The 12,655-nt window shown below is 44.0% G+C and overlaps 1 protein-coding gene across 1 annotated transcript in view; it reads left to right on the top strand.

Moving 5' to 3' along the window:
• The window catches only part of LOC115004628 (kinesin-like protein KIF26A), a 33,181-nt gene extending 21,050 nt beyond the window's left edge, over positions 1-12,131 (top strand). The window contains 8 exon segments of the mRNA XM_029426313.1: positions 26-297; positions 1,432-1,621; positions 2,740-2,896; positions 3,761-3,923; positions 4,840-8,017; positions 9,122-9,309; positions 10,910-10,930; positions 11,838-12,131. Coding sequence (XP_029282173.1) covers positions 26-297; positions 1,432-1,621; positions 2,740-2,896; positions 3,761-3,923; positions 4,840-8,017; positions 9,122-9,309; positions 10,910-10,930; positions 11,838-12,008 — 4,340 coding nt within the window. The 3' untranslated portion in view covers positions 12,009-12,131.
• The last annotated feature ends 524 nt before the right edge of the window (positions 12,132-12,655 follow it).

Here is a 12,655-nt window from a genome sequence, read left to right as displayed (position 1 = left end):
GACGCGTTGACTCCGCCCCCCCCAGGTAAGACGTACACCATGATTGGTCGGGACTGCTCCACCCAGAGTCTGGGCGTGGCTCCGACAGCCATCTCGTGGCTCTTTAAGGTGATCGAGGAGCGGAGGGAGAAGGCTGGAGCTCGTTTCTCTGTCAGAGCATCCGCCGTGGAGATCTCCGGCCGGGAGGAGACGCTGACCGACCTCCTGGCTGAACTCGCCTCCTCCTCAGCGGGGGGCCACCAGGAGGCCCCGGGCCCCGCGGTGTCACTGCGAGAAGACCCACTGTGTGGATCCCAGGTAAGAAGAACTCCTTCTTCATCCACTTCCTCTTGAATCATCTCTCCTTCACCTCCACAGCACAGAGACTGGATTTTCAAAATAAAAGCCAGGGCAAAGGTTGTCACACACTCAAGATGCTGTCTGTGTTTCTTCTTCTGTCCCTGTTGGATAAACAGATGGAGGCACGAGTGACGCCACGTTGTCTGGAAGGATTTTTTACCTTCGATGACAATTAGTTTGGAAAACCTGGATCATGTTTATTGCGAAACAGTACATGCAGTGGAAACAGCCTCAGGTCACCCTGTATGGGCTTTCCTCAAACACCTCCTCTCTCGCCTCATCCCTTCCTCCCTCCTTCCTTCCCTTCCCTCCGGTTCCTCTTCTCCCCTTCCTGACTCCTTGGCTCTTTGGTGCCTCCTTCCTTTCTTCCTCGCCTCCTCCTTCCCTTGAAGAAGAAAGCGAAGGAAGAGAAGAAAGGGAAAGCTCCTCTCCTCCTCCTTGCCTTTCTTTTCTCTCCCTCTCCTTCACCTCTCTTCACCTCCTTCCTTCCTCCTCGCCTCTTCCTTCCTCTCCTCTCCTCCTTCCCTCCTCTCCTCCTTCCCTTCCTCTCCTCGCCTCCTTCCCTTCCTCTCCTCTCCTCTCCTCCTTCCCTTCCTCTCTTCGCCTCCTTCCCTCCTCGCCTCCTTCCCTTCCTCTCCTCTCCTCTCCTCCTTCCCTTCCCTTCCTCTCCTAGCCTCCTTCCCTCCTCGCCTCCTTCCCTCCTCGTCTCCTTCCCTTCCTCTCCTCCTCTCTGACCTCTTCCTCTCCTGGGACTTCATCTCTGTCCCCAACTGTCCAATTAGTCCTGACCTTCTTCCTTTGATTCTTCTTCAGTCTGTTTCATCTCCCCAGAGCTCAGTTTTTTAAATCTCCTCACTCTAATTTTCTTTATCTCCTTCTGTCCTCTTAGTTTTATCTCTGAGAAACTCGTCTGTTTCTCTCTGGATGAGACGTCTTCATAAATACAGAGTTTTAATCTCAGCTGCAGAGTGACGTTAGAGCTCCACGCGTCGTCTTTGTGCCACAGTATTGATAAAAACCATCCATTTTGATGATGACGTGCTTCATGTCCCTCTGGGCTTTTTCTACCTTCCTTCTTTTTCTCTCCATCAGCTGCAGAACCAGACGGAGCTGCGGGCGACCAATGCCGAGCGAGCGGCGTTTTTCCTGGACGCCGCCGTGGCAGCGAGGAGGAGCAGCCAGGCGTTGAGCGACCAGGAGGCCCGGAGGAACTCGCACTTCCTGTTCACCCTGCACCTGAGCCAGGAGAGGCAGGACAAGAGCAACATGGCAGCAGGTGTGTGTGGATTGGACATTATCGAGTTGTAGAGTGTGTACCGTGTGTACCGTGTGTACCGTGTTAGAAAATATCTTGTTCTTTACGTACATGTGCAGGTTACACCTACAGAAGGATCATTTATTACATTTATACATTATTACATTTATACATTTATTACATTTATACATTTATTACATTTATACATTTATTATATCTATACATTTATTACATTTATACATTTTTTACATTTATTACATTTATACATTTATACATTTTTTACATTTATACATTTATACATTTATTACATTTATACATGTATTACATTTATTACATTTATACATGTATTACATTTATACATTTATTACATTTATACATTTATTACATTTATACATGTATTACATTTATTACATTTATACATTTATTATATTTATACATTTATTACATTTATACATTTATTACATTTATACATTTATGTATAAATGTATAAATTCTGACCTCATTACTGACACTTCACTTAATGCTGTATAACATGAGCTGTGAGTGACATGTGAACAAAGCCCTCTGCACAAAGCTTCAGAATATAGAGAGGAATGAAAGTGGAAAGTTTGGTGTATGTAAGTGCTACTGAAGTGGAGATTTCTGCTGAAGAGTGTGAGAAAAAGCTCCTTTAGAGAAAAGCTCCTTTAAAGATATGTATTGTAACATTCATACATGTTGTACACACTACAGGTGAACAGAGTCATACATGTTGTACACACTACAGGTGAACAGAGTCATACATGTTGTACACACTACAGGTGAACAGAGTCATACATGTTGTACACACTACAGGTGAACAGAGTCATACATGTTGTACACACTACAGGTGAACAGGGTCATACATGTTGTACACACTACAGGTGAACAGAGTCATACATGTTGTACACACTACAGGTGAACAGGGTCAAACATGTAACTAACAGATATCATGAAGCTTCCCCACTTCATGACTCACATCAACACAACTTTATATTACAAGTGTTTAATATGTACATGAGGCATTATGTAATGTAGCTGTGGAGAGTTTACATCTACACACACAGTTACAAACACACACTCTGATGTTCTCATGTGTGTGTGTATGTGTGTCCCGTGTCTCTCAGTGTGTGGTCGGAGTCGTCTCCACCTCCTGGATTTGGGAAGCTGTGAGACGGACATCAGCAGGACGAGAGAGGGGGGCGGAGGTCAGTGTCTGTCTCTGTCTGCTCTGGGAAACGTCATCCTCGCCCTCGCCAACGGGGCCAAGCACGTTCCCTACAGGTACCAGCTCGCTCAGGGACGGCGTCTCCCTGTCTCAGCATTTGTCTTCACTTACTGTTACTTATTGTTTAAACGTAGACACATTTGTTATGTGTTCTGATAGAAAGGAAGGTGAATTTTCAATGTATTCACTCTAACTTGACCTCTGGGCCGTTTGTGTTTATTATTGTTCATTTCTTTATTTGTGAGTCTGTCTCTTCTTGTCCCCTCGTCTCTGACGCAGCAGAGCAGACAGCTAGCGACCTGAGACGGCACACACCTGTCATTAAAAGAGGCCACGCCCCTAATATTGCGTAACTTTAAGCTTGAATAGGGAAATGAGCTGTAGACACAAACAGATTTCTGTTGCTGTAAACATGTTTATTTCTGATTTGGCCTTTTGGAGCCTCCAGTGGTCATTCGTAGAACTGCAGCCTGTGGCGTCGGGTCTGAACACACAGTTACAGTCACCTTCAGCTCGGAGCAGCACCAGAAAGGAGACACTGATAATGTTCTCTCCTGTGTGGACACACGGCCTCAGGGTGTTCTGTGCCACCGACCCCTAGAGTTAAACATGTCCTCGGTCACATCCTCACATATCATATCATACAGGCAGCTGCTTTGCTGCTGAAGAGAAGCTTGTGTTGCAGTTTGGGATCCTTGTAGTTTCACTCCAGCTCTTTTCAAAGGCAGGATTTTAATGGACCTCTCCCCACATCTCTGCAGATCACATGTTGTAGTTCAAAGTGTGCTTCATTAATGTGGAATGAGACTTTCTGCTGATGTGCTGCGTGCGGTAATGAATGGTTTCTGGGATCCTGCGGGGGTTTCTCAAGACTTTCTTTTTCTGTTGGCTAACGAGGGGTTTCTTGATGTATTATTCAGGGACAGTAAGCTCACCATGCTTCTCAGCGAATCCCTCGGCAACATCAACTGTCGAACCACCATGATCGCCCACATTTCCGACTCCCCGGCGAACTACATGGAGACGCTGACTACAGTGCAGCTGGCCTCCCGCATCCAGCGCATGAGGAAGAAGAAGTCAAAGGTACTTCATCTGTTGATCCTGCTGCTCTGTGGCAGCTTTGCTGATTGTTCTGTCAGAAGTTTGGTGATTTGTTTAGCAGTTAGTTCCTTTATGAACTGACGCTCTGCGTAGTCTAACATGTACTTATTTCAAATGAACCCAGTTCTGGTTTCAGCAGAAACAGATACACACACACATACATATGTACACATAACTAGAAGTATGTCAAATAAAAATAAGAGAATAATAAAAATAGAAACTAAAATAAACACAAATTGATTTTGTGTGTGATTGTTTGTTCCTGCACATTCTTAAGATTCTAAATGAGGCACAAAACATCAAACTTAAATACTTCCATATGAAGGACACAACGTTACATCACAAGATGCTTATTAAAGGCACTCAATGTGATGTATTGAACTTTTCTGGAATTGTAATAGCACATTTATAACATCAAACCTACTTATGGACACATTTAAAAGGGAATATCAAGATTTAAGAGATAATTGTTTTTTAACGCTTTAAAAACCGACATTTTCCCGCAGGAGAAGTTTAAATCAAACTAAAATAAAACCCATAGTAGCTCAAGCATTCTTTCTTTTTACAGCAGAAAGCTTCTGTCTTTCGTGTTATCACGTTGTACATTCCCAATGATGTTGTTACGTTACGTTACAATACGTTACGCTAAGTTACGCTACGTTAAGTTACGTTACGCTAAGTTACGCTATGCTAAGTTACGCTATGCTAAGTTACGCTACGTTACGTTACGCTAAGTTACGTTACGTTACAATACGTTACGCTATTGTACTTACAAGATTCTTGCTTTCTTGAGTTGTATCTCCAGGATTGTTTGCACTTTTTGTCGCTTTGGACATCAGCTAAATGAACTGTAATGTAATGTAATGTTAATCCTTTCTTTTATTTTTTGAATCTGCAGTATGCCTCCAGCTCATCCGGAGGGGACAGTTCCTGTGAGGAAGGCCCGTCCCATCGACCTCCTCATCCTCGACCCTTCCACCCAAAAATCGTGGCCCTCGATCCGGACACGCACCTGCTGCTCTCCAGCGACCCCGACTACTCCTCCAGCAGCGAACACTCCTGCGATACCGTCATCTACGTCGGGCCCGGAGGGGCGGCCCTCTCGGACCGAGAGCTGAGCGACAACGAGGCACCACCTTCCTTTGTGCCTATCATCCCCTCCCTGAACAAAAAACGAGTCAAAGATGCACCCAGGGTTGAAGGAGATCACTTAAAGTGTAACACGTTTGCAGAGCTGCAGGAGAGACTCGACTGCATCGACGGCAGCGAGGGTCTGGCCCCATTCAGCTCAGAGGCCAAAGCAGAACAATCAGAACAAGCAGCAGCAGCGCTTGGGACTCAAACTGGAGCTAAACCCACAGAGGCAACGTCGCCACCAAAATCTGATATGGTTTCCTCCTACGGGTTCTCAGAAAGCACACCAACCACATGCACAAATAAACCTGATCAGGAGCAAGCTAAATTTCCTTCAGCCGGTCACCTCATGGACACTTCCAAAAGGACGAGTGCAGATGGGGAGAAACTTTCAGACAGCCCCTTTCAGCCATGTGTGGTAAAACAAGGTGGGGCTTTTCCCCAGGACGCAGAGCCTGTGGTGCGAGAGAAGGTCTACCTCAGAGGAGGTGTACCCAAGCCGTCAGCCTCTCCGTCTATACCCAGGACATACAGGGAAGCATCTCAGCCTGGGGAGGTTGTAGGTAGGACTCCCCCAGTGGGTATGAGTCAACAAGCACTGAGGCAAGGCCAACCGCTGGGGTCCCATAGTATGGAAAGGGCCCACAACCTTCGGGCTGCTCTGTTAGGAAGATGCCTTGACAGGGATATTCTGAGGACTACCATTACACTGCAGCAGCCTATAGAGCTGAACGGGGAGGATGAGGTCGTGTTCACGGTCGTAGAGGAGCTTCCTCTTGGCCTTGTCCCAGACAATGGCCGCCCCTCCAACCTCCTCAGGTTCAACAGTGACTGCTCTCTGCAGGCCTTAGCCTCGGGCTCTCGTCCTGTAAGCATCATCAGCAGTATTAACGACGAGTATGATGCGTACACATGTCAACAAGGAGCTGTGGGACCTGTAGCTGATGTTGGCACCGAAGGCCAGGAAGTATTGTTTTCCCAACGTGGCAACAAGCAGTCACCTGTTGATGCGTGGCCAAGTGAAGTGAGTGCTGATTCAGTTGAAAGTGAAGGCACTCGTTCAACAAGCAGCCTTTACTTAAGGGACAAAAAAATCATAGCTTCAGAGAATGTTTCCTTGCTAACCTCGCCAAGTACATTTCATAAACAGCCATTTTTGCAGCACGGCATCAAGAGCTCCCTAAATGACAGCGGCTTCTGTTTCTCAGAGCTGGACAATGACTCTGCTACTCCAAATAAACCATCTTTTACAAAGTGCCCTCCATCCCCTGACTTAACCAAAGCCTCTCGCAAGGTGAGAGCCAGTACTCTGAACAGTTCAGTGTCAGTGCAGATTCCTCATCACGCTCATTCCAGTCTTCCCAGGAAAAACAAGCCTACCTCATCTGCAACTGTGGGCTGCAGCAGACAGGAAGGAAGACTTGATGACTTTTTGCTTCAGGGAAGCAGGCAGTTTGAGCCAAGAGAGGTTGAGTTTCTCTCTGCAGGTAAGCCACCAAGATGTGGCATGAGTAGTGTTTCCTCTAGGAGGCCAGGAGGGAACAGAAGCAGTGTTCCTCACACACCAAAGGCTCAAATGTCATCTTCAGCTCAGAGGGTTGTGGACGGTTGTGAGAAGTCCAGCAGCAGGAGAGGAGATACTCTCATCAAGCTGCCACGACTCACCCGAGGTGCAACCTCTCTAGGAACTGTTTCAGTTCCCCAGACTTCTGAAGCGAAATTGGGTCATGAGGGCACTTCAGTGACGGGTACACTGAGGTTTTTATCCTTAGGAAAAAAGTCAAATGGGCATAAAAGCAACGCTATCTCCAAGTCTGGCTCTGGAAACATCTCATCTCCTGCGCCACCTGTCCGACAGTCAAGCCAAGAACAAAAGACAAGGTCTGCGCTTTCTCCAAGTGCCTTAAAAACAAGCTGTGACATTGGAAAGTCCTCATTCCCTAAAACATCAACCCTGGAGGAAGAATTCAACATCAGGCTCCGTGCAGAATCATTCAGCCACGGGAGTTTAAAAACTGAAAATGGCACTGCCATAACATCTTCGAGCCTAAAGACACGAGGGGCCAAGGCAGAGTCTTCCAGGTACTACGGGAGTCTGATGTCTCTAGAGAGATGTGAAAGTCAAACCTTTGCTGGGTCCAAGCCTGAACTGTCCAGGGAGAATAGCAGTGCTGCTTTAGGAGGTAACAGCAGATCCAACAGAGCAGTGCCAAGACTTGGGGTTCCAGCCTCCACCTCCACATCTGATTATTTTTCCCAAGATCCTTGCGTCTTTGCTACTACAAGAAAACTGGGGCAGGTCAAAGGCAGCATCAGCTCTCGAGCAGCAGTTTCTGGTGGATCAAAGGTTCAAACTCTATCTGCGAACAGTTCCAAGAGCCTGAACTCCTCCCCTAAACCTCTTGATAATGCAGCTGGATGCAACACCACCCTGCCTCCATCTGGTAAGTCCCCAGCTCGGTCGGGGGCAGTAGCCAAGGCAGGAAGAGGCACCATCATGGGCACAAAGCAGGCCATCAGTAGGGCTGCTAACAGCCGGGTTAGCGAGCTGGCCACTGGTAGTCAAAGGAAGCAGCTCAGCAGGGAGCCCGGAGTAACAGGAAGTGATGCCACTGACAGCGGGATTAGTAGTATCAGCGGGTCGCCAAACAACACGGCAATACCATCACCTTACAGCAAGATCACTGCGCCTCGAAGGCCGCAGCGCTACAGCAGTGGGCACGGCAGCGACAACAGCAGCATCCTCAGCGGGGAGCTGCCACCCGCCATGGGCCGCACTGCCCTGTTTTACCACAGCGGGGGGAGCAGCGGCTACGAGAGTATGATCCGGGACAGCGAGACCACCGGCAGCACCTCTTCAGCGCACGACTCCATGAGCGAAAGTGGAGTGTCCTCGTATAATAGAAGCAGAGTTTCTAAATCGCCCAAGAAGAGAGGAAATGGTAAGTACACTTTGCAAAGACAGAAAATGTTTTGGTCCAGAATAATTACTCATGTTGAAATCTAATGTAGGGACATTAGAGGCTATTTCTCACCTGTTTGATGAGAAAATGCGGGATTACGGAAATCTGCATGCTAATTTTCTGCATAAAAACTCTGCTATGAATGACCTGCATTGCCACGTTTCATTTTGGTCATTGAGGTGCATACCAGTACATCGTATCCCAGCTGCAAGACATAAATTGTCTTGAGGGAGTCGACACCGTGTGTGATATCCCGTATATATGATATATATATATATTCTGTATATATATATATATATATATATATATATATATATATATACAGAATATATATATATATGTATATATCCCGCATATATGATATATATATATATATATATATATATATATATATATATATATATATATACTGTATATATTCTGTATATATATATATATATCATCAAAGTTAATTCTCAAACTTAACATTCAACAACTATTATGTTTCTGTGTTGATCTTCTTCTACATGGAGTTAACATGTGAATGATATTTAGTGATGGGATGTTGAGTGTAAAGCGTGCAGGTGTTACTGCAGGTATCAAAGGACTTCCTCTCTCTGCATCCTCGTAAGATCTCCATCCAGGGAGGAGCAGTGTGTTCTGGTACCAACTGCAGCTCGTCAGCCTGATGCTGCTGTTACCAGCGTCCCTCCCTGCCTCATGAATATTTCATCAGTTCATCATGTACATATCCAATTATCACCCACACACACACACACACACACACACACACACACACACGCACACACACACACACACACACACACACACGCGCACACACACACACACACACACACACACACACACACACACACATAAACAACAGAAATACAATAAGAATTACTGAGAAGTATCTGATGTAGACGTGGAAGAGCTGTGCGTTGTTACTAATACTAATATCTTATTAAAGGGACAAAACAAGATTTAAAGTGATCGATAATGTAAATAAACATTATTTTCTGCGCTGCTGAATATAAATAAACGTTGTTCAGACATTTCTTTCTCTTACGTTTCTATTAATTTTCCTAATTTGACTTCCATCAGGTTTCCTACGGCGACGTCTGATCCCAGCTCCGCTCCCCGACACCTCCTCTCTGGGCAGGAAGGTGGGGGGTCAGTGGGTGGAGCTGCCCCCGCTGGGCGGCACCCTGAAGGAGCCCTTTGAGATCAAGGTGTACGAGATCGACGACGTGGAACGCCTGCAGAGGAGGGAGGTGGGGACGGGGTCCGAGGTGAGATGACACAGTTCAGTCACTGTAGAATCACTTTGTTCTCAATATTGTGATGTCTGTGTTTCCATAGCAATGGCCACTGAGGCTCATGGGTAGCGTAGTTTTTAGAGCCTTTCCACAAACCAAACATTTTTTCATCATCACTTTATCAGTTTACACAAAATAAACCGAGACTTGAGCTCGTACAGTTTACAGCAGGATACGATTGTTATAGCTAGTAAATTGCAAGCGTTCTCTATCATTGGATATAATCTTATTATTAATGATCATCAATCGTTATTACACATGAACTACATGTATGTGTCCTGTAAGTCACTACTGACTTACATTCACACTGATTTTAACAAATGAATTTAAGTGTGAGTTCAGAACATGGGCTAAATAAATGAGGGTATCGTCTGCATACAGTGATATTCACAACACTGTGGAGCCTGTAGAGACGAGGAAGTGAACAGAACTCAATCAGTACTGCCTCTGCACAAACACAGGCTGGTGTCTAAAGATTAAATCATCTACGTCACTAAAGCCATCGAGCAGAACAATAATCATAATGATATATTTTATTTGTAAAGCGCCTTTCATGGCTAAAAACCATCGCAAGGTTAGGAGTACAAGACAACAACAACAAAACAACATTTTCCAGGATCAAGAAACAAAAAGATCACGAGCGAAGGGATCTGTATGATCAGGAGTCATGAACACATTAATAATATATTTCCATGAGCCTGGGTTCATCTCAATTTAACAAACATATCAGCAGATTTGCATTAAACTGCAAACCATCACCACAATACTGTCATTTTTGTCAATACAAAACTTAAAAATGTAAACCTCAAATCTTCCATCGCTGTAGAAATATATAATAACTTAAATAAAATGTATCACAGTTTTATTTCTTACATTTATTTGTTTTTATTAATAGTAAAACATGTTTCACAACCTAGAACTGTTCCATAATAATCTTTTGTGATTATACGTATACAGATATAGTTTTAAATTAATCAATCTTAAAATAATGAATAGTATATTGTGCAGGTACAAACCCTAACCCATATATATCTTATACAAAGCTGAATATAAATCAACACACACACACACACACACACTATTAGCAGATTTATTTCCTACAGCTATCTGCAGGATTTGTTTGTATAGTGGATTTGTACAGTTTTCTTGGCACACGTGTGATTTTTCTTGTGTTTTGGGTTAAATGGATAAAATAAGAAGCTGAGTGAAAGTGCTGCATGCAGGTGACGACACTTTCAAAGGTCTGAGAATTGTAAACAATGACCCTGAGATGATCAGCAAGCAGGAGCACAGACACTCAAGTTATTCCTCCTGAGACACAAACGTTTCCAAGATGTCCGTCTTCATGAGCTCCTCAGAACTGTATCTCAGTTCAGTCCTAATTGGTGTAGATGTGCGTGCTGTCTGGAGGAGCAGTGATGGATGAAGGCTCGGCCTCGCTCTGCTTCATTAACCTTCAGTGAACAGTGTCGAGGGAGCCGACACATTAACTTCAGGGAGCTCTGATTTATTTTCCATTAGAGAAACTGCAGCTCCTCACAGATCTTCTCTTTGTGCTTCTATCCCTCTGCAGACGTTCCATGATGTGGAAAAGGTGAGTTCTACTTTTGATACGAGCACAACAAAGGTTGCTGCTCCTCACGCAGTCACTGAGTGAAGGAAGTTATAAACATATCTCCCTCTGCTCTTCTGTGCAGCAGCAACTACTTGATGATTTACTGACTAATAGACCAAAGTGACAAACATCAGCGGAAGAAAACGTTCCATTTTAACTGAATGAATAAGTAACTATGAGATAAAGTCATATGAACTGTGAAGCAATCATACAACATTATTGTCTTCATAATGCTGTCAGACACTTATATCAATATAATCATATAATAATAATAATCAGAAACACTTTGGACAGATTGCACTGCACCGCTCTCTCTCAATACTGACCTAACCCTAACCCTTAACAGAATAAAGTCCATAAATCACACAAGTTACCTTTTAATACACACGTTATCTGAAGAACATGCAGACAACGTTTCAGTTAATCAAACGTAAAACAATTTATAGTGCAAATACTATACAAACATGCATATCCATATATATCTTCTACAAACCTGAACATAAATGAACATGTGTGCAGTTTGTTAAAGGTCCCCTCTAACTAACCTTGCAGCCACATGTTATCTTATGAAATAACAATAAGAATAATCAAACCTGCAGAAACCTAAAGAGAAGACAAGCAGCGACACTGATCCTCTCAGTGTCGCTGCTCGTCCTCAGCTGTCTCTGATCCTCCGCACGCAGATTAACAGCCTGCAGATTAACAGCCTGCAGATTAACAGCCTGCAGATTAGCGCCCAATGCTCATTTTATCTCTAGCTAGCTCCTAATTAAATCCATCGTGGACACAGAGCGTCTCCGAGCAGGTCAGCAGCTCTTCGCTCGCTGGTCCCTCACGTCTCAGAGACTGCTGGGGAATATCAGCGTTTGGTGTGTTTGGTCCTCAGGGGCTGCTCTACTTCAACACCCGGCTGAGGATGCTGGAGAAGCGGCAGCAGCAGATCAGAGAACTGAAGAGCAAACACGAGAGGCTGAAGGTGGAGCTGGAGGAGGCCAAGAGCCGGCTGATGCTCCACCCGGGCAAGTGGAGCGGAGAGTGTGAGTACAGTCCCGTGTGAGATCTGTGAAATACGACGATGCAAAAGGTTCATAATGTTCTCACTGCAACAATCATTCTGTGTGACTGATAAACTACAGCCCAGAGGGATCGTATTATATTATGTCTCTGTCAGAGGGAAAAACTCTCAGTTCACCTGACTTCACAGAAACCCTGAGCTGTGCAGGAAGCAGCCGCAGAGCTGGAAGCCTGAATGTGTCCGCAGATCAATAAGATGTCATTACCTCTGATGGTTATTGGCTGCAGGAGCAGCTCGTGAAGATACAGTCAGGCTACCTCACTGTATCAGTGTAAGAATGATAATAGGAATACCACTAATCATAATATTAATACAACTAATAATAATATTAATACAACTAATAATAATATTAATACACTAATAATAATATTAATAAAACTAATAATAATATTAATACAACTAACTACGAATATTAATAAAACTAATAATATTAATAAAACTAATAAGAATAATTAAATACAAACTAATCATAATAATAATAATAATAATTAATACAACTAATAAGAATGATCTACAACTAATAATATTAATACAACTAATAATAATATTAATATAACTAATAATAATTAATACAATTAATAATAATATAACTAATAAATATGAATACAACGAAGAATAATATTAGGTAA

Source organism: Cottoperca gobio, unplaced genomic scaffold (assembly GCF_900634415.1).
Source record: "Cottoperca gobio unplaced genomic scaffold, fCotGob3.1 fCotGob3_155arrow_ctg1, whole genome shotgun sequence".
Lineage (NCBI taxonomy): Eukaryota > Metazoa > Chordata > Actinopteri > Perciformes > Bovichtidae > Cottoperca > Cottoperca gobio.
Note: the sequence above shows the minus strand (reverse complement) of the source record. Positions and strands in the feature narration are given on the sequence as shown.